The sequence below is a fragment of the Macrobrachium nipponense genome, chromosome 3, assembly GCF_015104395.2.
Source record: "Macrobrachium nipponense isolate FS-2020 chromosome 3, ASM1510439v2, whole genome shotgun sequence".
Lineage (NCBI taxonomy): Eukaryota > Metazoa > Arthropoda > Malacostraca > Decapoda > Palaemonidae > Macrobrachium > Macrobrachium nipponense.
In genome coordinates this window covers 98,308,443-98,336,251 of record NC_087202.1, presented here as the reverse complement: position 1 = coordinate 98,336,251, position 27,809 = coordinate 98,308,443, and the positions used below count along the sequence as shown (strand labels likewise).

The 27,809-nt window shown below is 38.3% G+C and overlaps 1 protein-coding gene across 1 annotated transcript; it reads right to left on the bottom strand.

Annotated features, from left to right (window-relative positions):
* Positions 1–1,087: 1,087 nt before the first annotated feature.
* On the bottom strand, positions 1,088–27,533 carry LOC135221906 (glucose-6-phosphate isomerase-like). The gene is made up of 10 exons (XM_064259902.1): positions 27,301–27,533; positions 23,998–24,091; positions 23,207–23,398; positions 21,926–22,108; positions 21,142–21,255; positions 18,720–18,959; positions 15,436–15,575; positions 14,755–14,938; positions 4,633–4,904; positions 1,088–1,727 (listed from the first exon to the last, which is right to left on the bottom strand). The coding sequence occupies exons 1-10, from the start codon at positions 27,516–27,518 to the stop codon at positions 1,607–1,609; spliced, it is 1,758 nt and encodes a 585-aa protein (XP_064115972.1). The 5' UTR covers positions 27,519–27,533; the 3' UTR covers positions 1,088–1,606.
* Between the last annotated feature and the right edge of the window lie 276 nt (positions 27,534–27,809).

Sequence of the window (27,809 nt, the reverse complement as noted above, 5' to 3'; positions counted from 1 at the left end):
GCAAAGAATGGCTCAGTAAAAGAAATGTATATGGTTCAAGTACGTCTGCCAGGGTCGAAGCTCAAGCCGTCGGGCACCACCATGGTGATTTTGCTACAAGACCCATCGGGCAATTTGACGGTTTGCCCGTCAAGTGTGCCCGTTAGAGGGGAAGTCCGCCGATCATGCCCGATCGTGTGGACAGGCCTTTAGATTTATATTATGTTAACTCCTTTCCATAAGGTTTTCAACAGTAGACTCCTAAGAAAATTTAATATTGCTATACCCATACCCTTACCAGTTTTATTTTCGTAAAACATATTGACAATTAGGAATTAGGGTGGCAAACCATGGAAACAGAGTCTGTTCCAGTTACCTTTCCTCTGTACATATATTACGTATCATGAAATGATGGAACTTTGCCATATAAATGGTACAATGCATGGTGAAAGAGATAAGAATACTATTTAATACAAGCACAATACTGCCGTAGTCAAAACTCTGTAAACTCCACAACTGTAAATAATTTACTGGAGTATGCTGTATCTATACATTTTGTATTTTCATTATTTGGATTTATATATTTTCATTTACATTTAATTTCTACAACACAAATAATTTACTGGAGTATGCTGTATCTATACATTTTATATGTTCATTTACATATTCAATTTCTACAAACTTGTGTCTTGCACATTGTACATGTTTCTCTGTATTTTTATTTCATCAATTTTAACAGTGCAAATAAATGGGTATCAGCCCTCGTGATACTGGCCCAAGTTTCATCCTGGGTAGTGGGTTTAAACTAGCCGGACATGCCAGTCAATGAGGGTTTACCATTAGTCATGCCAAAATTTTAAATGCAACTAAAGGTTAGCACTCTTTGTAGAATTTAGTCCCTTTTAGTATGAAGATTAGGTGTAGCAATTGACTGAGTTACACTCTAGAGTAGATAAACCTTCATCAATAAATCATTACTATCTCACCTACTTCTTGTACAAACTTTTAAGAGTGGTATTTGTGTGAGAACAATATAATGAAATGAAACATGTTACTATTTTGTCTCCAGTTTTTAAAAATGATTATTCAAAGGATTAAATACTACCTGTTCCAATTCCAGTTTATTTGAATACTGGTAAAATTTCAACAAAATAAATGTAAAAATTTTGACCTATAAACAAATAAAATCTCACTCAAATGTATTAAAAAAATTCCTCTACTTTGACTACACAAAAATATTAAAAATCAATACTCCCTCTGATTCACATCACTACAGCTAATCCTACACAAGTCTTGCAACTTAAATTACAACTACCAACATTCTTCTCTCACCATGACAAGTAAAATCACAATGCAGCACTCTCACAATGTAGCACACTGATTCTAAGACAACAAAATTACAGCATTTTCTTCTTTTGCCACAAAATTGTATTATGCCTTTGGCGCTAAGCTTTTCTTATTCTAATACTGTCTTACAATTTGGTGCGTAATGCTGGTAGAATCTTTGGAATAAGTTTCTTGGTATCACATATCCAACCACCTTCACCACTGTCGTAGAATGAAAATTAAGCTTAGTGAAAATATGACCAGATTACAATCACCAGAAGTCATCCATAAATAACACGATTTAAAGATAATTCTTGATGAAGTTGATTAAGCCATTTGTTGAGGAATCATGAGATGAAACAGGGGTCTTATCTTGTAATTCAGGCTCAATGGCCTTTGCCAGCTGTTTGCCCAACTCCACTCTGAAAATAACAGAAATAAGCTTCAGCAGTTGCTTAAAACTCCCCCCAAAAATTAGGGAATGAAAGAAATCTAATGACCTATTTCCCTTGACACAATTACTGTCCAGGTGTAAAGTAACCCCTTATCAATACTACAATTTCATATGTTAATGGTGGTATCTGGCAGAAATGTGGACAAATGAATAGCAACTGAATTTAACAACTTGTACCAGAAAAAAACTTGCCTACAAAAACTGAATTATAAGCACACTTAATTTTAATCGTAGCTAATTTGTAAGGTTTCCTAGGTATACAAACCATAGCTTTCATAAACAGAGTAACCAGCATTCCTCCCCCTTCAGCTGGGTGTAAAATAACTAGTAAAAAACAAATCCTATCAGTTAAGCTCACTGGCATCATCCTGACCTTGCTTGACTTGACTAGCCTAGCTCATCCACAGTAGGCGCTAGCCTGCTCACATACATCTCCCAAACCAGAAGAAGAAGAAGAAGAAGAAGAAGAAAAAAAAAAACAGTACTACATAGATTATAACAAGATGGGGGAAGCTGAGGTGGTTACATGAATTATAAAAGCTATGATTTATATACTGAGGAAGAGTACAAATTACTTCTAGAATTATGTATTTGTTCTTACAGGGTTATGAACTTATACTTTCATAACTGGAGTCTCCAAAGGTGGGAGGCTGATCTACCTGCTGCTCCATTTAACAGGTGGGTATAGACTCAGGTTCCTGGGGATTCACTCCAGCCAAACTATAATCACCCCTCTCAGTTCGAAAATGCATAAATGGAGGATTCCTTCATTCTCATCAGGAAGGGTCCTTTGGGTGGGGTTCTATGCTCCTTATACCACTTGCTGGGTGCCAACTATGAGGCAAGGGTAGAGGTGTCCAGGGACTTGTGCACCAAATCCCTTAGGTAGAAGACTGTGAAAGTAGACTGCTTCTAACACACTCCCAGAATTCATCACCTGAAGGATGGAGAATACCAACATCTCCAGGGCTGGTGTACCGAGAGGAACTCCCTGTTGATGGCTGAGGGGGTCCAGCTATCAGTTGAGGTCATGTCTCACTTCCCCAATCACTGGGATCTGTTGGCATGGTGACTTCTATGGTCACTGCCACCATTTCTTCAGCTGCCACTGCAAGGACTGGAGGTGTACCCTTCCTTTGGGCACAACCTCTAGGGAGACCAGGCAGCCTATCAGTGCCTGCCACTATCTCAGAGACTCTGCGTGCTCATCTTGAATTTGCCACCTTCTGCTGATTTTATATCTGAGCCAGGCCCACTAAGGTTCTAACCAACATTTATGTCTATCCACATCATATGGTACTTCAATTTTTGTTTGGGAGCCAGGTTCATGAAAATCCTAAATTAGTGACATGTCAAGACAAACTTCTGAAGTGATCAGGGAGAGTGAGCCAGTCTTCCAAATACTTTCTCAGGCATACTCCTGAATGGACCCTGGGCTGATATTGCTGGAACACCAGTGAAAACTTTGAGCTTGCACAAGACCTAAGCAGAGGGCTCTTGAATTGGTAGGTTATCTGATGGCAAACTAACTGTAGATACTTCCTGGATGAGTGGTGGATTGTGTGGAGGTAACCATCCTGCAGGCCTATGGGTATCATGTAGTCTCCTTCTCTTGACTGTCTTGTTCCAAAGGGTCTTGTTTTGACTCTTGCTCCGCTGACTGAGCTGAGGGCACTGTCCCTACCAATATCAAAGTTGAAGGTGTGTCCTTTCCACCTATGGGAAGGGTACTGTTTGCAGTTGTATTAGTCTACCCAGCAGGAAATGGGTCAGAGAGGGATGAAATCATAAGAGATCTCACTAGCGAGTCCCTCCTTCCTGGACAAATGGAGTTCAAAAGAGACACAGCATAGCTCCCCTGAAATCAGGCAGGTAGCCGAGACTCCTGCTTTAACAAATGCTTCATCTCATGGGGGAGCAGTCACCCCACCTGTACCGTTGCCTCTGATGAACCTTTCCAACTTGGTGATTGACTCTATCTCACCAAGTGCCTTCCATGACTGCTGGACCTTCTGTAGACTCTTCCCCTGAAGGAGGGAGAACATTTGCTTCAATGCTGCACACATCTCGGCCATCACCCGACTTGGAGTGGACAAGGGAAGGTATCCTCCGTCTCACAAATGCTACTAAAGGAGGATGAAAGGAAGGTGGAATTGAAGCAGGTAGGGGAAAGGGGCTGAAGGTTGGATGTCTCAGTAATAAAATTCCCTTCTGTTTTTGTTGTTGTTTCTCATAAAGACCCCATTGTGGTGTCTGCCACCATCACATGTTGATTCTTTGGAACATATATACCCAAGAGATGCATATAGACAGTGAATCTACCACTATAGAAGACATGAATTTAATGTATGGTTCCCCTTTCCCCGAACAACAACAGGTTAAGGGTTTCTTAAAGGGAGGCATTGCACATGTGGGGCACAAAATGACCACTAAAAAACACTAATAAAAAAAAAAACGCAATGAAGTTACCAGAGAAAGTGAAACAAAGAATATAATAGTCTACAAGCACAGAAAATATCTCGCACACAAGATGAACAAAAACAAAAGCAAAATGTCTGCACAAAAGGTTCACACATGCAAAAATCCCAACATCACATGAGCGCAAGAGCTAACACAATGGATGAGCTAGCCCAGTAGAGGTCAGAGTGGCACTACAGTATCTACTCAATTGGATTTGGTTTGTTTATAGTCGGTAACCCCCACCCAAAGTGGGAGAAGCCCTGGTTACTTGAAGAGGTGTTCATATACCCATAGGAACATTTATTTCTATCTCACACATGAATCTTAAAACACAAACAATAAAACAAGAACAACTAGCTTCATGTAATATAAACAACTAAATTCATATTTCATAAAAGAAACCACTAACTCACCCCCACTGATCGAAGGAATTGATGTCCCACATCACACCCTGAGTGAAGATCTTCATTTCATACATGACAATTAGGGCACCAAGGGTGAAAGGAGAAAGCTTTTCCACCATAAGAGAGTTGGTGGGTCGATTGCCTTGAAAGACTTTGTGTGGTAGAATACGCTCTAATTGGTCTGCTGGCATGTTAGCTTTTTCTAACTCTGCTCTTGCCTCTTGTTCTGTTTTCCCTTTCATGAGAGCCTCCGTCTGTGCTAAGAAATTGGCAAGCAACAGCTGAAAAGTAATAAATAATTTAAAGAAATTTCCATAAACATGAATTGATTTTTGAAGTATATGTGGTTAACATTGAATAACAAATACATGCAGTGCTTCACAGAATTTTTAATATAATTGCTACTATATTTATATAATGAATGGAACAATACAAAAATAAATTAAAAGTGTATGCACCACATAAGATGTGGTGTGTTTGTGCATTTGTCCGCTAATTTTAAACAGAGTGAGAAGCTACCATTTTGCACTCAAGCCAACATTTCGTCCAGTTTTGTAGCTACAATTTTTTACTCGTGCCAATATTTCATCCAGTTCTTTGTAGCTACCATTTTGCAGCCAAGCCAACATTTCATCCAATTCTTTGTAACTACAAGTTTGCACAAAGCCAACATTTCATCCAGGTCTTTGTAGCTACAATTTTGTATTCAAGCCAACATTTCATCCAATTCTTTTTAGCTACCATTTTGCACTCAAGAAAACATTTCATCCAATTCTTTGTAGCTACCATTTTGTACTTAAGAAAACATTTCATCCAATTCTTTGTAGCTACCATTTTGTACTCAAGAAAACATTTCATCCAATTCTTGTGGCTCCCATTTTGTATTCAAGAAAATGTTTCATCCAATTTTTTGTAGCTACCATTTTGCACTCAAGAAAACATTACATCTAATCCTTTGGCAGAAAACATTTCATCCAATTCTTTGTATTTAACATTCTGCAACTCAAGCCAAAATTTCATCCAATGTTTTGTAGCTACCATTTTGCAGTCAAGCCAACATCTCATCCAATCCTTTCTAGCTACCATTCGTAGCAACCATTTTACAGTCAAGCCAACATTTCATGCAATGCTTTGTAGCTACCATTTTGCACAAAGCTAACATTTCATCCAATTCTTTGTAGCTACCATTTTGCACTCAAGCCAACATTTCATCCAATTGTTTGGGCATATGCCTGTCTTATTTACATTCATATGGCATAAGAAAATTTATGCAGTCCTTACACCTTTATAACTTGTAAGTTATTTGAGGTGAGGCAACTGTATATTTTTTACTGAAAACTTGGAAAAACCAAGTAATGCAATACTATCTTTACTGATAAGCACAATTATACTGACCACATTATTAAGGAATATTGACTATATATAAAAATAGGTATTAAAACATTATTAAGGAATATTGACTATATATTAAAATAGGTATTAAAATGACCATGCACAACACAAAAGGGTAACAGGAAGCCAGACAGGGAGACATTGTATACGTAATAGCTTACTGGCCACAGTTACATGTATATAATCAAATTATGGGCTGCCCTAGAGCAAGAGCCCATGCCAGCAAAAGGTTGGTAGAATCTACGATGAAGACAATATGTAATCAGCTAATAAACTAATAATATTACATGTAATTTAATTATTGTAACTACAGTATGCAATACCACTACATGCTCATTAATATGTACTGCAGTTTGTTTGTTTGTTTGTATGGTGTTTTTACATTACATGGAACCAAAGGTTATTCAGTAACGGGACCAATGGTTTTACGTGACTTCCGAACCATTTCGAGAGCGAATTCCTATCACCAGAAATACACATCTCTCACACCTCAATAGGATGCCCCGAGAATCGAGCTCATGGCCATCGAGGTGGTAGGCCAAGACCATACTGATTACACCACTGAGGCACTTATATGTACTGTAGTGAAGATAATTAAATTTACATATATATACAGGCATTCTGTGGTTATTAGTGATCTAGTTTTATGGGGCTTGTCTAGTGACAACGATAAATGGATTCTTGGAGGCCGATACGTGGTTATCAGCACTATTATTGCTGATTTTCATTTTGTATGCCATACCAAATACATATTGTTTTATTAGTCCACTAAGCCAAGCATGCACACTCAGATTGGATGAAAGATTTTGAATGTGAAACCCAAAATGCAGTACAAAATCATGGTTATTTGTTCCATGTAAAATCAGCAGACATAATCATATGCATACACATGACACTCATTATATTTTATTATTCCTACCTGTACTGTTGCATTCATCACTATATTCAACAGCTTACAAGATCTTCCTCAAAACTTACAAAGAAATAACAAGTATGTAAAGGAAGAGAGAAGAAGACTGATTTCACATTACAGTATATTTGCTACACCGGTTCTGAGGAATAATGTAACTTGTATTACCAGTCTTTGTAACTACTTAACAGATTCATTACTTATTGGGAGGCCAGACCCCCAACTGCCCATTTAGTTGAGGTGCCAGCATACTATAATAGTTGAACTGATAATAACTCGGCAACGACAATTTGGTTTTTTGATTCTACATTATTATTAATATTATAAAGTAACAATACATTATAATGCAACAGACCACAGAGGGCTAGTTGGAAAGGTTTGTCTTCCCTCATGCTATATGCTAAGAAGTGACAGCTCGATAATTTACAATAATCAGCATAACTTTTTGAATGATACATTATGCAAAACCAGACACTAAAATAAAAAGATTTCCACTAAAGGATTCACTTTATTATGACCACTTGCCTGAAGTACAGTATAATAAAAGCCTACTTCTCAAGGTTTCCAAGCACATTTGAAATTATGTTGAAAGTAAAATCAATATGATGGTTACAAATACATTCAACAAGCAAGGACAAGACTGACACTTGCACAATATATATACAACTCACTTGCATAATATACTACATACAACTGAACAACCGAGTTAAAGACTGACCCCTCACATAGCATAAGCCTAGGCCGTTTAGCACTACATATATTGCCTTCTTTTGCTAACACCTGCTTAAATGTCAAACATCTGTGTTTTTTATTTTATCAAGCAATAAATGTTCAGTCCAAAGATCTGATAAAACTAATATTGTTATACCTACCTGAACACCTGAATTAGCCCTGGACACCTGACCAGCCCATACAACACCCACAAAAATTACCAACACTTAAGTAAAATTTTAACTGCCAGCACTACCAATGCTGCAGGTAAACACTGTTACCAAGTCACCTGTCCGCAGCCGGCCGACAGTGAATACTCACGTCAATCACTAAATCATTTTGACAAAGGGAGGAGGGTGGGTGTCATTCAGGTGTTCAGGTAGGTATTACAATATTAGTTTTAATATGAAAACTCCATATTGCAAGACGCCACCTGAATACCTGAATTAGGCCAATTTACAACATTTAATTGGAGGTGGGTTCACTTATTGTTTCAGCCTGACCACCCGATGTACATTGGTATAAACTCATTAAACTATTACCTTGGATTAAGACCGTTAACTCACCTTCAATCAATGCTCAGGAGAGAAACAGAAGGAACGAGTACCTCGACGTTAGTTTAATCAGTAAGTCTCGTCTTCATCACGTCTAACCTCCCATGAAGTATCATAACTTCTCATGTGTGGAGGGGAACTGAACACCTCACATGTGGCTGTTAGCTTCCCATGTATAGAGGATTAGTCCCAAGGGCAGATCGAAACCTCCCATGTGGTATCATATACCTCTCATGTATGTAGTGGAACTTGAACGTCTCCCATGTGGCTGTTAGCCTCCCCTGTATGGAGAATAAGTTCCAAGGGCAGATCTTTCCTGACGTCCACTGAAGGTGAGTGATGAATCCAAAAGTTGTGATGAGGGTGTGATGAGGGAGCTGAGCCACTGCACAAGAATATACTTACCAGGATAGTGCATCAGACCCAGACAACCCATGAAAAGTAGGCTAACTAAACTATAAAACCAAGAAATCAATAAAACTACCGTCACCCCTACCGAACCCGAACTAAATCCCAACTAATGTACGCTATGAACGACCCTAGCGAGTAACCCCCCTCTGAAACGAACTGTGCATCTCTCAAGTAGAAAGAACTGAATGCCGACACTGATTTCCAAGATGCTGCTTCTAAAATCCTGCTTACGAGAAATTCCTCAGGAAGGCCGAAGATGTCGCTACACTCCTGATACTATGCTCTCTAGGGTGCGGAATAGTGTTATCCGAAATAGTCTCTGGGAAGGGATTGGGAAATAACTTCCCTTAAGAAAAAAACTGATCGCATTTTTCGATAGCAGTCTTGAGGGATTCCTGGGTGAAACAAACAAGGACCGCGGTCGCGGCAATAATTTGGCAGTGGGCGACAGGTAGTATTTAAGTGCTTGCACTGGACACAGACACATTTCGGCAATGTCACCGATAAAATCCTCGAAAGACAAAATCTTAAACTCTCTCGGAAGGGGGTTAGTTTCTGACCTGGCTTAGCCACAAACTCCAGAAGATACAAGAGATGCAAACCTTTCCCCACAAATGAAATCAATCTCGAGATAGCCTGAATTTCCCTCACTCTTTTAGCTGTAGCCAGCGATATTGAAAAACAAAACTTTCTTGGTAAGTTCTTGTAAGGACAACTTCTCCAGTGGTTCAAAGGCTTGCGAGCTTAACAATCTTAGCACCTCCGATAAATCCCATGGGGGGCCTGAAGCGGAACGATCGGATGTTCGATCTTAAAAGATCTGAGATCATGAAGGACTTTACTGTTAGAAATTTCTGGTAAATGAAATCTAAAAGTGCTAGCTAACATGGATCTGTAGCCTGCGATAGTAGAGTAAGAGAGACTTGGTTTTTCTGAGGAAAAGAAGAAAATCCGCCGCCTTTGCTATTGTAGGGTGAGAAATACTATGCCCTTGACCCCTGCACCATGTACAGTACATCGCCCACCTTACCTGGTATAATTTTCTGGTTGACTTTCTCAGGCACATAGAAATTTGTCAAGCTGCTCGCTGCACAGTCTCCATGCAGCTAGCTTGAGCAAGTGAAGGTTCTAGTGATAATGATGGAAATGGGGCTGTTTGAGCAGATCCTTCCTTTCTGGCAGGAGGATTGGCGGCAATTCTAGGAGGTCTGGAAACCACGGTTTCTGAGGCCAACACGGAGCAATAAGTGTCATCTCCGTATCCTTGCACCCTCTCAGTTTTTGTCAGGACCTGACGAATGAGACCAGATGGAGGGAATGCATATACCTGGAGGTTGTCCCAAGGGTGGCGCATAGCGTCCGTCCTACAAGACATTAAGTCCGCTACTGGAGAGAAGTACACCAGGAGACGGTAATTCATTCTGGTGGCAAAAAGATCTATTGTGGCCGGCCACACTTTTTCAACAGTGAAAGGACTACTTCTTGTGCTAGAGTCCATTTGCTTCTGCGCACCTCTCTCGCACGGCTTAGCACAACCGCAGGACATTAGTTTCCCCACAATGAATTGCGGAAGCAATGCGAACTTGCGGCTTTCGCACCAGCGTAAGATTTTCTGCGCAATCTAGTTCAGGGTTGCTGATTTCGTACCCCCCTCTTTCTTCAGGTAAGACAGAGCTGAAGCGCTGCCTGAAAAGAGCGCTACAACTTTCCCCCGAATCAGGACTTTTTAGTTTAAAAGCACCTCCTCTATTGCCCTTAACTCTCGGACATTTATGAACTCCTCCCAATCCGAATCCCTCCAAAGGCCCTCGGCCTGATATTCCTCCAGGGTTGCGCCCCAACCCTGATTTGAGGCATCTGAGTACAGATGAACGTCCGGAATCGGGAGGGCCAGACTTACTCCGTTAATCAGATGAACTTCTTCTGACCACCACCGAAGATCCTTGAGGCTGGAATTGTCCCAGATTATCACTGCGTTCTCTTCCCAAAAGTCCCAGCAATTCCTGAGACGTACCTGCAGAGAACGCATCCAGAGACGAGAGCCTGAAATTAGAAGAGACAATGATATCTTCCCAAGAAGATTTCTCCACTCTTTCGCGAGTTGAGCCCTGTCCGAGAGGAAGCACTCTACTTGACTCGTTCTGACTTCGGGAAAGCCCTCAAACGAGGTGTCTGAATCTTCACGCCGAGAAGAGGACAAGGAACTCTTTAGCATATTGATGCAGATTCCTAAAGTCCTGCATAGCTTTAACAGAAGTCCCTTGCTCTTATAGCTTCCTCCCTGAAAGAAGCCTGGATTAGCCAATCTTCCAGGTACCTCCTCATGCAGAAGCCTTGACAATGCATGATAACCAAAACTGGAGCCATCACCCTCGTGAACACCTGAGGTGCTGTGGTCAGCCCGAAACAGAGGACCTTGAACTGGAAGGTTCCCAGTGGACCCGAGAAACGAAGGAATCTCTGAGATTCCAGATGTATTGGAACTTGGAGATATGCATCCTTGAGGTCCACTGACACCTTCCAGTCGTGTTTTCAGATTGACCTCAGCACCAACTGAGTCGTTTCCATGTGAAACTTTGTAGAAACTATGAAGTGGTTTAAGCCCAAAAGGTCTATAATGGGCCTCCAAGAACTGTCAGACTTGGAGGTTACAAAGATCGGACTGTAGAACTCCGGAGTGGGGGGAGCTAGTTCTAATGCTCCCTTGTCCCACAAAGAACGAATCTCCGTCGCCAAAGCCATCCCTTTGATGGAAGACGGGAAATAGCTTACAAGAACCAATGGGGAATTGGATAATGAAGGGGCACAAAGGAGAGGGATCTTATACCCGACTCTTAGACCTCCACCACCCAACTCTCCGCACTTCACTTCTCCCAGATTGCTACGAAGGGGGACAAGTAACCTCCTCCTGGTGTCGACGAGGGTAGTGACTCCTAGTCGACGAGGGTAGTGACAGTGACTCCTATTTCCGAAAGCCCTTCTTCCCGGAAGAGGGCTTTGTGGAGGCAGACGATGGTTTGGAAGAGAACCTGACACTCTTGGGAAACTTAACCAGGGAAGAAGATCCGGAGCGCTTACTTGGCGAAGACATACGTGCACCTTAAGGTGACGTAGTACTCTGAGTAGCCACACGAATCATAGCTTGTCGAGATTCAACAGCCAAAGCGGAGGAAACAAAATTTACGATGCAGGAGATGTCCTCCTCCTTGAAGAGAGTGTCACAGAGAGCAAGAGGAGCCCTGGACAGAACCTGCTTATGAATCTCTGGGAAATGAGTGGGGAGATGGGTCAGGTAAAGGTCTCTACTCTTCTTGCCATTTGCTGAGACATTAGCCTGATGAGCTAACTCCATCGATACCGATGTAATCAGGTTGTCAAAGAGACCTGTATCTGAAGGGGAATACCCGTCTTGCTTTAAGAAGCCCATGAGACCAGAAAGCATCCACATGGTATGAGAGAGCGCCTCCGATTGATTCCTGAAAGTGTCTTCAAGCAAGGCTGCTTCTTTCAATGAAATACCCACCAATCTGTTCCCTGATGGGGCCTTGGGAAAGAGTGCCTCCACCAATTCATTAAGAGGTGCTCTAAAACCCAAAGAAGGGTTACCCGCTACACCATATAAAGGTTTGCGACTGGAAATATTAGTCCTGCATATCTAACCCCACTGCCGCAGCTAACCAACCGTCCGCCTCCCTCAGGGCTTGCTCAACACAACAAACCATGGCAACTTACAGGACGGATGTGAAACCAAAGGTTTGGTAGAAAACAGTTCTTTGAACATTGCTTGGTTCAGTTTAAAGGATTCCTCATCAACTCTCGACTGAGGAAACAAACAGTGAATGAGGTCTCCTACAAGAGAACAGCCTGCTACAGACTGGGGAGAACCCCAAGTCCTCTACTGCAAAATCTCTCTCTCCATCTTCCACATACATCGGAGAGGGAGGAGAAGCAGGGAAAGACTGATTTCCGGAATACCACCCTGAACCGACGGAGAACCTAACTCTCCTTGTCCTACGCCTAAGAATGAACAGATGGAGACATCAGACCCACACTGGTGCCAACTACAAATTGTTGCGCAAAAACAGAACTGGACGACGAAAGGAAACTTGCGGAGGCAAAACACCACCTGAAATGTGCAGATCTTGCGCCTCATGACCATGACTCAACAACTTGGCTTGAACCAAACCCATACTGTCCAAGGGAGATTTTTCCCAAGCAAGCACAGGAGACCTACCAATCAAACGTACACCTGGAGCTGAAGATACCGCAACATAAGGACATAATCGACCCATCTTAGAAACCTTATGGACCCAACAAAGTCCGGAAATCTGAATGACCCGATACCAACCCCGAAACCGAACCAGTGCCGGTACCTAGAACTAATGGAATCTCTTCCACCTTAGGAAGGACAAGGGGAGACAGAAAGATAAGAGGAAGAAACAATAGGAGCTATCCTGGAACCTGCGATCGAGGAAGTGGAACAGGGAACCACCACATTTGCCAGAGAAACACCGAAACCAGTGGAAGAAGAAAGAATACCGAAAGGAGTAACCTGAGAGGGGTGCGAGGAAATTAAACCCTCTCCCAAACTGGAAAACCCTGTGGAATGTGACACAGTCAAATTAGAAGCAAGATTACTTTCAAGAGGAACAGAAACAGGTGAAGACTTGAAACCCCCTGAAGGAGGAGCAGAGGAAAACTCTGAAACAGGAACAGAACTCACCGAAACCAGGGGAAGAGAAACTGACGACAATGTCATCCTTTTAAGGCACAGAAAATAGACTCCAAAAGCATATCACTAGAGAATTCCGGGAAATTTTTTAGAACATAATCTTGGATGTTACAAAACCCCAAGAGAAAACATTGGCTAACTAAAGACCTATACCCTTGTGAAAGGCCTAAAATGTCTCCATTATACTCCGCCAAATTAAAATGTTCGGCGTTAGAGGACAATGGCTCTAATGAAACACCCAAAGGGAAGGGAACCTTAGAGGAAGAAGGGGTGTCCAAGGGATTGCCCACCAAAGGAAATGAGTCCAGACGCCCAGGAGGAGGAACGAAAGATTTATTCTTGGCCCAGAATTGGCCGGAAATGAACAATCCTCAGGGTTTAATTGTGAACCTTGCTTACCAGGACTACCTACGGGATCTGAAGGAAACTGCCCTTGGAATCTTACCTCACCTAACTGATCCCTAACTTTAGTTGTCTGTGTCGATCCTACTTCTGATAACACACTCAGACGTACTTTTTTAGGGGAATTCTGCTGCAGACACTGCCTAATCCGCGCCAGGGTGGAGGGTAGCTTCTACCCTTTCAGTTTTTGGAACTCCATGACCCCCCAGCACCCGTAAGGGCTGTTCTGGAAAAGGGAGGAGAGCTGGAGAGCCTGCAAATCATCCTTCAACTTAGATACTAAATTGGTTAATAACCCAGACATACTCGATGTCAGCCTATCTTCTAGTTTCTTAAAAAGGGCTGACTAAGTTACTAGATACTTCTACTTCTGATTTGGGTTTCACTCCTGGAGCTAACCTAGCCTTACTCTGAAGAAAGAGCTTTCCAATGCTTGATATAAGACTGCATCTGATCTGTAGACCAGTCTACATTCATCATATCTACAACCCAGATTACATTGGATCTTCCTACAAGCAATACATAAAGAGTGGCGGTCATATTTGAGAGTACTCATCCTCCGTTTGCAGGTGGTACAGGAGCGATGAGTTGCCGTCGGGAAGGTCCGAAGGCGTCTTAGCTGGAGGGGAATCCTTTGCAGTAGAGTCCATTTCGGTCCAAGTCGTAAACTTCAATATCCAACACAGAAAAAACCAAGGCAATTCTAAAACGAGCAGAGGCGTCGACAATATCTTTATCCAAGAACGCTGTGGGGGTCGGGCTATGACCAAAGTTCGCCGATGTAAGACACGTCTTAGCAGTCGGGCGAACACAAAGCGATTTGATGTGAGTAGTCACTGTCGGCCAGCGTGGACAGGTGATGTGGTAACAGTTTACCTGCAGCGTTGGTAGCGCTGGCAGTTAAAATTTTATGTAAGTGTTGGTAATTTTTATGGGGTGTTGTTCGGGCTGGTCAGGTGACCAGGGCTAATTCAGGTGTTCAGGTGGTGTATTGCAATATTAGCCATTATTACACTAACCTTGTGATGAAGATTGTCAGCAATTGGATTATGAGATATCGCGGGTGCAATGAAATCAGCAGGAATAAGACGTGTTCCCTGGTGAATCAGCTGATAAAAGGCATGTTGTCCATTAGTACCTGGTTCACCCCAGACAACTGGACCTGTGTTATATTCAACCTTACGTCCACTGCGAGTTACATACCTAAGTTGAAAAATTAATACGAATAAATAATGACACATCTGATATCACTTGTGAATATAAATACAAAAATACTCACCTAACCATCAGTATACCAAGCTAAAAACATTGAGTTTAAAACCGTTTACTAAATATAAAAACACAATCTTTCAAACATTCACTATACAGAGTAATAATAACAGTATTTTACTCTGTATAAAACTGTTTATAATTTATGATAGTACTTGAATCTGCAGAGATGGTGTCCTCATACATCTTAAGATATTCAGTTACATTTCGGCTGCATTTACTTTTCTCTAATGCACATGGCTGCAAACTCTTTGGAGAGTGTTAATATGTATCGGAAAATCTCATTATTAGTCATAAACCTAGCCTGAGATAAGCTTTTGCTAGCACAAGACACCAATAATAAATTTTTTAAAGCAATAGACAAGCATTCAGATATGAAATACTAATAAAATACTACTGTTTACGATTCAAATAAATATCCTAATGCTTACTTTCCATTTGATTCCATATCTCCCTGCTGGAAATAAGCAGCAAATCTGTGTAGATACTGATCATATGGCAACAGTGCATGGGTCTCAGCGCCATAGAAATTATGATACCATACCCCCAGCAAAGCAAGAATGACTGGTATCTGTGAAAAAATGAAACTTTTACATAAATAAATAGTACTTAAAGTGTGCAATAAGTAAGTAAATAAACAATAGAACTTGCTTATATATCGTACAATTTTTAAAAAATGACAGCATTAGTTTTGAAAGCTCACCAAAACAGCACATTAAACACAAAGCACTTTAAGTAAATAATACTTCAATTGGCTTGGTGTTAGACAATAGGTCAAATGACAGATACACAAATGTACAGAAAGTAATTAACTGCTGTACAAAAGGGATCAGGATGTGGGACACCTCCGTTACACCGGTTTGTGAAAACTATTTTTGGAAAAAATTGTCATAGTTTCACTCAACATCTGTACAATCAGCCTCTGGTATTTATGGGGATGAATACTACAATCACCCACAATTAGTTAAAATATGTAACACAAATAGCACTTAAAACCCTTCTAAAAATTATTAGAACTGCCTATTTTGATAGAAAAAAAAAAAAGAAAGCTTATACCAGAGTATTTTAAGTTTTATCACAAAAATTGCATTTAATCATGAATAGTATATGACAGTAATTAGTAAATATTTCTCAGTGAAAAATACAGCGAAAAGACAAATTTTCTGCGAATATGGTTATTTATATTCCGTAGAGAAATCCACACATACGCAGGGATCAAGGGCCTCATTAAAACCCCAGACTGGGGGAAACATATGGAACCAGACTTAAAAATATATAAAAATTTGCAAAATCAGAAGTTCACAGCTCTAAACATGAATAGTTGTGAATGAGCAACAGGAAACCTGTGGTAGCTAAAATATAATAGGTTAACCTTTAAAGAGCTGGGGTAACAATTCATTATGCAGCATCCCAGGCCAACTTTGAGGTCAGCAAATTTAAGAAAAAAACATCAATGGAAAGAGGAAGATATACAAATGGTGAAATAAAAAATATTTAAAAAATTTCCCTACCTTCTGCAAGAAGTTGAAAATGACTATATGTATTTACAACCCCTTGTGGGGCCTCTTATTACAAGACAATTGTAAGTTTTAAAAAGTTATACATGGTTTTTTATAATAAATAAATTTATTTTTTGTAAAATTATAATTACAGCTCATACAATATCAAAACAGATAAGAACTAAATCAGTAACAAATTCTCAGCCTATTTTTTGTAAAATATTTTCGTAAATTTACAGAGATCAAAGATGCAGTAACTTTTTTGGATTATACAGTTACATGCAGTACCTAAATCTTGAATTTCAATTCAATGGCCCCTGGAGAGGAAGCCACCACTAGTAAGATGACCAAGTACCTACTATAAGCTGAATCCCATTCCAGTGCACCTACTGGAGAGATGAATTCAGGTAAAAAGGCAAAAGGGCCATTGCTTGGCCAAACAAAATCATCAAAATTGAAACTCTACCTACCTATGTAATATGTACAATATTCTCATGGAGGATGAGTGCACAAGAATGACGCATTTATCTCCCAATTTAGTGCTAGCACAGTAACCCTCTTCGTGGATCTTTCTTAGCACTGTCTCTGTAGTCTCTACTTTGAACAGTTAACTGATGGAATTAATTTAACAATTTTAGTCATTAGTACCGAGATGCTATCATCTTATCACCCTTAAAACCAGAAAAAGGTTAACAGTAACTTTCATCTCTTCTACTGCCTGCTTTAGTCCTCTCACTGGACCTGATCTTGATTGGCTGAACACAAAAAGGAGATTTCATTCTATGGAATTTCAATTAATACCCATCCCTAATCACACGTAACCCAAGCTGGTCCCTAAAAGTTCAAAATATAAGGAGGCAATCCCCAACTGGAGAATGCTGTTGAACAACCACCACACTCCTTTTTCCTCAAATACTATTCCCTGAGTGGCCCAGTCTTTCCCAACAAAATAATGATCATTGATGCCTAGAGGAGGAAGGCCTAACCACCAGCATAGGATAGGATTTCCTGGGTGTGCTTGGTTATAAAACTCAAATTAAAGAGATCTAGAAGGCTGTTTCAAAGGATATCTATCCTTCTTTGGCATCTAGAAAGAAACTTCATCAATGTAGAATTCCTCAGAACAGCAACCTTTTGGGAAGATGTTAGTGTGTGTATCATCTTAGCTGGAATTACAAGTTAGTAATTGCAATTCTTTTTCACTATTCCTAACCACCTTCTTCCTAGATTGGCTAGCTACCATTACCTATAATACTGCCTTCTCTTATGAATACATGTATGTATTCTTGTCTAGTTTGTTTGTATGGTGCTTACGTTGCATGCAACCAGCGGTTATACAGCAACGGGACAAACAGCTTTACGTGACTTCCGAACCACATCGAGAGTGAACTTTTATCACCAGAAATACACATCTCTCACTCCTCAATGGAATGGCTGAGAATTGAACCCGCGACCACAGAGGTGGGACACCAACACCATACCAACCATGCCACTGAGGCGCTTGTATTCTTTTCTAAGTTGCAATAGTCTTAGTTTAGTGTTCTTCATATGTACAGCAGATGTCCTTTTGATTTGACATGGTGGCCTTGGCCATATTTAACGCAAAACAGTAATCTGTGATTCCACTAAGTTTCACAATCACGAGAACTGCAGTGTACACATTTGCTGCTGTTCTTAAATTTTTCTAGTGTCTCAGTATTTTTAGTCTATTATTGATAAATGAATGAACTTTTTTCCAGTCTATTATTGATGAATGAACTTTATGTTAGAGCAGCAAGAGATAATCTACTGAGTAAACTAGACTGCTTAGCAGTGATGCAACAATTGTAAAAGGAAGGTCACCACAGTTCTCAAACTAGTGAGAGTACTAGTAATTACTCTCATAGGTAGTAGTAATTTGAAATCATCTGTGCAGCCTGGAATTCACCCCCAAACACAGATATCGATATTCTGAAAGCAACTGCAACTAACAAATTAATATACTGAGTACAAATGTGACTTCTGAAATAAAGGTAACCCAAGTTCCTGTGCAAACAAAAGTACCTAATGATTCAACTAAAGTCAGGAAAATATCCCTAAAGCTATATTTTTTACATCTATAGTAATATAATTTAAATTTAAATGTCCTAGAAAACTGATCCTGTAAGCCAAAAACCTACTGTTCAAATGCCCATAATACTTGAAGTCATAAAAATTTACAATACATAACAGCTTACATTCTTTTCCAATGGTGCAGTTTTGAAGTGATTATCCATGAAGTGAGCTCCAGACAGCAACTTTTCGAAGTTATCAAATCCAATGTGAAGAGCAATTGACAAGCCAATGGCAGACCATAATGAATAACGTCCACCCACCCAGTCCCAGAACTCAAACATATTAGCCTCATCAATGCCAAAGGCTTTAACTTTGGGTCCATTAGTTGATAAGGCAACAAAGTGTTTTGCAACAGCAGATTCCTGAAATAATAAAGAAAAGAATTAATACTCAACAACTGAAAACAAAATGTCAATGAAGTACATGGCCAAATTTTCTATAACCACAATGTCACTTTTTACTAGTCCATGTACATTTAGTTGAAATATGAACTGCAAAGGTATTTACTGAAATTGCAGTATAAATAATAATAATCTCAAAACAAAATGCTTATGAGCAACCACTTAGGCAATTTGACAATGCCTGCACATAGGTATAAAACATATCACTTTCCATGAACCTTGGCAAAACCTCTCATACACATTCCTCATGTCTTGAGTCAGAATATAAACAAGCAAAACTTTTACAGTCTTTGGGATGAGGAAGTCACCTCACAATGACTAAGATTGACAATTTTCATTAAGGAAGCAAGATGGAGTCAGATAGAGTATGGCGAATTCCTACACAGAAAAAGGTATTTTAGCACAATTCTGGAAATACCTGCCAATATAGTAGTTGGTGGTAGGGTCTTTATCTTCCCTTTAAATGTGTGTTACTCTGTGTAACTGAAGAGAGTACTGTATATGCAAGTATTTGTTGCAACTGGTTTGTGTCACACAACCACATTAGTATCCCTATGCCCCAGGGTAATCATAAAACTATGAACTTATCTCGAACCCTGGCCTATGCCAGCTGTGCATCATGGCTTTCTACAGTCTTATTTTTAAAGTTACCTTACTGAAAAGGACACTCAAACACACTTCATTGAATGGAAAATGTAATTCTAAAAACTAAAAGTCTTAAAATGAGTGGATGGCTATCTACCCAGTCTCAAGTACCCCTGAAATGCACAACTTCTACCACATTCCAATAAATATTTTGAGTAAATGTTTACTTCCATATTCTTGAAATTTTATCTATCAATGGAATTTGTAAACTTCCTGCTAAGAATGACCTGCCAGGACTAGAAATAATCAACCATAATCACAGGGTACTATGATTGAGTTCATCAGTTTTGTGAGCAAAGAAAAGACCAAAGGAATGAGGAGCAATGTGTAAGACTTCCTTAAGCTAATACCATACAATATTTGGTGCATACAGAAGTGAAGAGGATTTCCTGAATAGAAAACATCAATCTCCCTGTAAACAAATGGCGATGCTAAATCTGCAGCAATCTCAACTGATACTACTTCAAGCCACTTCAGGGATATAATAGCAAATAATAATATTCATTCATGCGCAATTTTAACTAGAGGTAAAAAGAAAATGCTCAAGTTCATCGACTTGTGAGATGGGGACAAGCTTCCACACTATCTCTTGCTTTTACAAGTACACAAGCTGATACAATGTAGGCTGCATTTGGCAACAGTTGCACCATCTTATCTCCTAATAATCATGTTCATTGTAAAACTTAACTGCCAACCTCTCCAACTGTACTTAAACTAGCATCCACTTCCCATATCAAAAAATCAATCAGGCCAAACTCAAAATTTTTAATAAGTACAATGTGGAGGTAACCAAGCAAAAGAGACAGCCCCAATATGAAATCCCTTTCCCTCAATAACACTAAACTATCATTTTCTAACTGAATAGTGCTTTGGAAGGTACTATTACCATACTATTCCTTTACAGAACTGCTTCCATTTCCTAACTGTTCTTTGATGTTTGTATCTCTTTTATTTACTTGTCAGTAAAGCTCACAAATAATAAAAAAAATTCTTCATCCAGCTTTTCCATTACCATATGAGGCTGAAACAGCAGTATGAATGAGGATAAGGTGCATACTGTAAATGTAATGAATTTCATTTAATAAAGTTAGAATCAGGAGATAAAGGCTGTTGAGATCTTACACAAAATATAAGGATGCACCACAACATACAAGACTTTGGTCTTCTACTTCCATGTTACTGTACTTTACATAATGACTTAAAATCACTAAGAATCAGTTATATCACTTACAAAACAAATAACATTTCTATTACATATTTCAAAGGAATAACTAAACACTGAAATGAAATAAAAAGTTGATTATTTACCTCCAATTCTATATGAAAATTTTCAAGTGAAATAATAATGCAGTGTTCATTATATGTAGTAATCTGAATTTAGTCCAAATTATTTTTTGTTTAACATATTACTTATTTTTTAAACTAATAAAAAGTTGAGTCGTGAGTAATTACTATACCTGAAACTTTACTACTCTGATCATTCATAGGTCAAACTTACATCTTTGGCAGTATCTAAGAACCAGTTCTTTGCTGAGGTAGCATTGGTTATGGTTTCTTGGGTTGTGAAGGTCTTTGATGCAATAATGAAGAGGGTAGTTTCAGCATTCAAAACCTACAGAAAAATGGTTGAGTAAATGTCTGCTGAAATACCAAAATATTTTTGGACAACAATGTTATATATTAATTCATCCTTAAATACTATCAAATATTTATGACAACCTAAAATAAAAACTATTCTATTGAACATACACGAATGCAGTGTGCATTGCATCAATATAAAGTATTGAATTTAAAACTGGAATACAGTTCAATACATTGCTAGTTTGTAAGGAAAAAATCTCTCCATTATAATACATAGTGAGCAGTCCCACAGCCTTCTTTCCACATGTCTTAATACTCTGACAAGCCACATTTCATAAAATGTGCGCCATTGCCTTACTAAGCAATTTACTGAAGAAAATGAATCTTGCCGGGCAAACTACTTATGGAAGCATTACATTACCAACTTGAGTTGAGAAGGCAGTTTGTTGAAAAATTATTAGTAGTCTCTAGACTCTTACAGGGCTGGCCATAAGAACTTGCTCTGAAGGAAGTGGTTATTCAAGATTTATAAGTTATATATGAATGTTGAGGAGATGAGAATTGAAATTAGAAAAATGCTTGGACGTCTCAATGACTTATTTATAAATAAAAAGAGCTGACTGGACTGAAAGAAGAAAATTAAAACAAAGGAGTTAAAAATTAAATAAAAATTAAATTAAGACAAACTTATGCAAACTTACCTTCAAAGTTTTAGCAAGATGTGTACCATCAATATTGGATATAAAATGCACATTTGGTCCCACTGCATAAGGCTTCAGAGCTTCAGTCACCATCAAAGGACCGAGGTCAGATCCACCAATGCCAATGTTGACAACATCAGTGATAGACTTGCCCGTGTATCCCTTCCAATTACCAGATATGACCTAAAACAGAGAAACAGAGATTCAATTCTTTCAAATTAACATCAGCCATAAACATGAAAAATATGTCAAGTTTTAAAAGTTTTATTTTTCAGACGTAGACAATCCAGAGCCTTATATGTAGTGTTCCTTATCTCACAATAAGGAATACTCCAACCTAAAAAGGAAAAGTCTGTAAATCCACAGGAACAAAATCACTCATATGATGCTGGAAAATAGGACAGTCATTAGAACCATAAATTACACTAGGTAATTAATAAAACAGCAACCATATACATTCATATAAAACTTTGCAATACTAATTGTACAAAACAACTGAATATTAAAATCCTAATTTGCTGCGGAAAATCTTTTGCTAATGGAAATGCACAGCTGTACAGTAGCATTAAAAGTAGATATACTTTGAAGCTCATTGACTTGAATGTTACAGTGTAAAATCCTAAAATATTATTGAAGTTTTGTATTACAAAATTACCAATAACAACATCTGTCTTTGACGTTGGCAGATTCTTAAAAAGAGCATATAAACAGTACCTACCTTCAAAACAAGATCAACAAACAGACACTTGGAATTTAGTATAAAAAAAAGCTACACATCAATCTTCAGAATTTTGCCAGTGGGCCTATGCAGGGACCATTTTGGTAAACAAAAATAGCCCCATGCACAGGAGAGAACTAAGAGTTCATCAACTGGAACTCCAACAACAACTGCAGGATCAAGTTCTATTTTGGTTATAAAACAGTCTCATCATTTTCCACTCGTGCCAAAACTGTACTAAGCACAAATATTACCCTTTAGAGTCAAACAACTTTATCAAAAGGAAAAAATAACTTTTTCAGGGAATGTAAAAATGTAAAAAGGGATCCTTAAAGCTGTTGTTTTCATGTTGTTTAGTTCCAGGTGATTATTAAAATCCTATCAGGTCTACTCAGTACACAAATACAGGCTGAAATAGGATACATTATAGTGGTTGTGAAGCCTCAATGACAGACCTATATATATATATATAAAATTTTAGCATTTAATTTCTAAGATATATTCTTTACTAAATACAATAGTTATTTGAATTTCAAATGCTCCCTTCTTACAATTAAGCTTACCTCTTCACAAAAACCTTTCATGTGATCAAGTACAGCATTGACACCTGGCATGACATCAGCACCACCAACTGTGATTGGGCTATTAGAACGGTTTCGGAGGGCAATGTGCAGCACGGCTCTATCCTCAGTGAAGTTTATCTTCTCCCCTGAGAACATAGCATCTCGGGATGCTTCAACTTTGCGAGCTCTGGCCTATTAATAAAAAAAAAATCCCTGTTAATATATCTCAAATATCAAAATATGTAATGTTAACACTGCCATATGATCAAAATTTACTGATATCTACAAAGTTCTTTAGAAAAATTCATATTTCCTAACAAAAAGTAAAAATGTACATGTTTGTTAATACATTTTTAAGAATCTGTAATGCACACAACTCCTCTAAATGCTTCAATGTTGAATACTAAGCAGAAAACAGCAAATTATGAATCACACCTCTGATCTCAGTTCTACTCTATGTAGTATTTGGAATGTACTTGAAAAATACATAAGGTAGGTGCAATTAAATAGCAACTTTCTAAATGGTAATTTTAATTTCTTCAATTTCAAAACTTTGTGGCCTTTATTAGCATGGATACCTTTTGCACCTAAATTTTTTTTCTGAATGGAACCATTAACAATAACTAGAAAAGACCTTATGGGTGGATGACAAAATATCAGACCTCTCTTTTATTCTCAGTTCAACCCAATTATTTGTATTTCCTAGGATCAGCTTAATCTAAAATAAAATCCATCTCACACACCCAAATAAAACCTAAATAAAATTAGTTTTTGAGTACGCTAGTACTTACAAGATCAAACAGTAACTTGAGGACTTCATCGTTGATGCGGTTTTTACTGTAATCAAACAAAATTTCCCCGTCGCTTGGAGTCGACAAATTCACACTGGAAAAAAAAAGTAGAAAATTTAATCCTAAAAGCCTTTATGATAGCAATTTAAAATATTTTCATTCATAAAAAAAAAAAAAAAAAAACTCTCTACACCATACAATAGACAAGCAACTTTCCTACATTCAATGTAAAATTACAAATACGTAGATACACCTTCAAAGTCCCTAAAATTCTACGAATGCATGTACCACTGACTAAGGAAATGAACAGACGAAAGAAAATTTTTTTGCTCAATCCTCACAATGCATAGCAATGTTAGGGGGCTGTTTGTGGTTATGTATGTGCAATCACAGACTAGACCAGGTAACCATGGCAAATAGAGCTGACAAGAAGGATTTTTGGAGTAGTAATTGATTTAGGCTATCCACTGTAGTTTGTTGACCTTCCAGATGTTAAACTATGATGTAAATAAGACTGGAACAATTAAAGGAGAAAGCTATGCCATACTGATAGAGAAATGAAAAGAACATACCCAACACGCACACACTATGGTTAAAAAATCAATTCCTTTCATCTGAATAACATTATTGTAATAAAAGGAATTTTCAATGGTGAGAGGTCCTGAACATTTACATACTAACCATCAGCCTGGTAAAGTAATTTAATCTGTAACTTGGAGTTTCATGTAACACTTCCTCCACAACTTTCTATACGAGAGTTTTCTCTTCCAGAGAGAGAATAATAGCTATACTAGCTGTGATTTTGTACATCCTTACATACTGAAGTGCAATGATAGTGATCACATGTGGATTTAAAAAACAATTTTGCATTCATAATACGTATATATATATATCATATATATTATATATATATATATATATATATAGATATATATATATATATATATATATATACAGTATATATATTTATTCTTGACTCATGGTCTGTTATCACCACAAAGGTAATGCATAGGCTAACTAAAAATTGATATGTTAACAGTGATATTAAGCTTAATATTGAGAAAAAAAATAAAGCACAGTATGCAAATTACCACCATGAGATATCTCTACCAATACTGACCTGAGAAGCAATGAAACTAACAAGGACAAGATATATAATGTTGTGACTGCCATCTTTCATAAAGATATACTTAGCACAAGCTTTAAAAATCTACTGGATATACCCGACATTTTTTTCACAAAAATTTTTCAGTAGATATTAAAATCAAAGCAAAGCATGTGCAACATCTCAAACCAAGTAAATTTCTAAGACACCATAGGCCAATTGTGTTTTCCTTTTTCTATGAAAATTTTAAATATAGTACTTCCAAATGCCACTAAGGACCCCTCTAAGCTAAGTAAGTTATACACTACACAAAATGTCTACAATTTGCCCAACTATACTAAGATAAGATTCTGATTAAAGAAAAAAAAGAAATAAAAAGATACCCCATGTCAGCCACCATTACAGCATATTCTGTATATAAAATCAAATGTTATTTAGTCTATTTTTGTCTATGCCAATGATACTGACACTTAAATTAGTAATTCCCACAGATTTGGCTAGAATACTGAACACTTTAACATCACCAAGCACCAATCAACTTAGGGGGGTACAAGGGAAATTGCCAAAAACTTGTCAGGTTAATAGTAAACCTTATCAAAACACCTAACATATCAAAAACCTTGAAAAGTTGCACATTTATATCAATAAGTTTAGGATGCACAACAATAAAAAAAATGTTAATACATTATAATTCAATTTCCTTGTCAACAATAATTTTCAATATGATAGTGTCATAATTCTTTTATGATCTTATCATTCAGATTTATAAGATGGCATTCAGTTCCTGTCATGGTAGCAAGGGCTTCATACAACTCACTAATAATAAATATAGTAAAGCCCTAAATTACTATAATCAGCGCATCACTGTCCACCAACATCTTAGTAATCTAACATAAATTTCGGTGTCTAACAGCTGATGATGCGCAGCATGGGCAAGGGACAGGTCAGGTCACTGTGGACCTATTATACAGAATCCTAGAAAAAGTTTGCTAATGACACAATAGGTCAACCTATGCGCTCCTTCCAAGTACGGCTGTTCATCAGTGAAAATCTATCTTGCCACGACTGAGCCTTTAACTCAAACCAACTTAAGTGAACAGCACTGGCAAAATCCCTATGGGGTATTTCTATATAAGCATTCCACATCGTTTGTCCCCGTGAATATGAAGGCCATCAGGAATTGGGGCATCAAATGTATTTCGCCATGTTTAGTACGAGCCCCTGGGGGTTAATTACAGTCGTCCGAATATACATTACTTAAAACTCTTGTTCAGGAGGTAAAACTGCAAAGAAAAACTGGAATTGCCATAGTCTAGGCCGCCGCGGAATAGTAATATGGATCTACCCCCGAAGGTTCCAGAGAAGAATAACACTGTAACACTCAGAGAAAAAACTCCACAGAAGAAAAAAACTGCAGAGAAAAAACAATTTTATTTTCTTGTGGAAATTTACCAGAAGACTTCAGGTTAGGTTATATTACTCAACGAAAAAGATCATTCTGAGGACATAACTAGCCTAAATGATAATGGCTGATTTAACTGGTCTATCCTTAATATAATGTCAAAACGCTTACTATATAGTACTAGCTACTAGTACTAGCTAGGTCATCCACATAACTAGAAAGTTGGAAAGAAAAGCCTCTTCAGGCTATCAAATCACAATCTTTAAATCTAAAACCAGCTTGAAAGTCTGTATCACAAAGCCTATTACGATAATAGATAGCCTAAGCTACAATGTCAATACTGGACAATAGACCAGCCGGCACAGGTGGCTTTAACATGTGTCATCCTAAGGACACCTGAAACAATCTGCCAAGGTCATTAGATACCATAGTACCATTGGGAAAAGCTAAAAGCCAAATAGGTAGTAAACAGCTCCATGCACTGCTGACCTCCCTCAACTAACGTTCACATTACCTAATTTCGTGCTGTCAAATCCACCAAGGTCTCCAAGGTCAAACAAGGGCACCGGGGATACGTGCCGGTCAGGCACACCCTACACATCCATTTTAAAGCAAATGTGAAAATGATAAAACCCTCAACTCTATAGACATGTAAACACAGCATTCAATTTCAATACCAATAAATTAAGGCAGACTGCTGACATTATCAGATAGAATTGCATAACAGTAGTACGTACTGCATTACTAGGTAGCTACTACAACTTACCTTCAATTTTAACAACTAGGTATAGCTCACCTGTATTTATCAAACCTCCCTGGGTCGTCTTTGAACATCTGAAGAATGTTGATATCCTTGCCATTTTTATCGTAGTAGTCTTGAAGAGCCTTATAACTTGCTTCCTCGGTAAGAAATGCTTTCCCTTCCATCTCTAAAGACGTCCGACTGCCGACTGAGCTTTCCGATTCTTCTTCTATGTGACCGCTGTGACAGCCAAGGACGACGGTGTTGCCCATTTATTGGCGGAGCTTTATATTCGCACTGCAATATAACAATAAAAGACTGTAGTACACAGTTTCTTAAAGTCTTTATATACAGTCTGTCGCTTGCAGAAGCACAATATTTTTAGATTTAAAAATGTGCATGACATGAGACGTTTAAAACATTTAAAAGACAAAAATAGAACATTTTTCTCACTGCAAATTATTTGCAGCATCCTATTTTCACGTTATGCTTCATGAATAAGTGAATCAGAAATAGACTGCTGCTTAAGAAGCTTTCACGTAGATACAAAAGCGAACTTCATT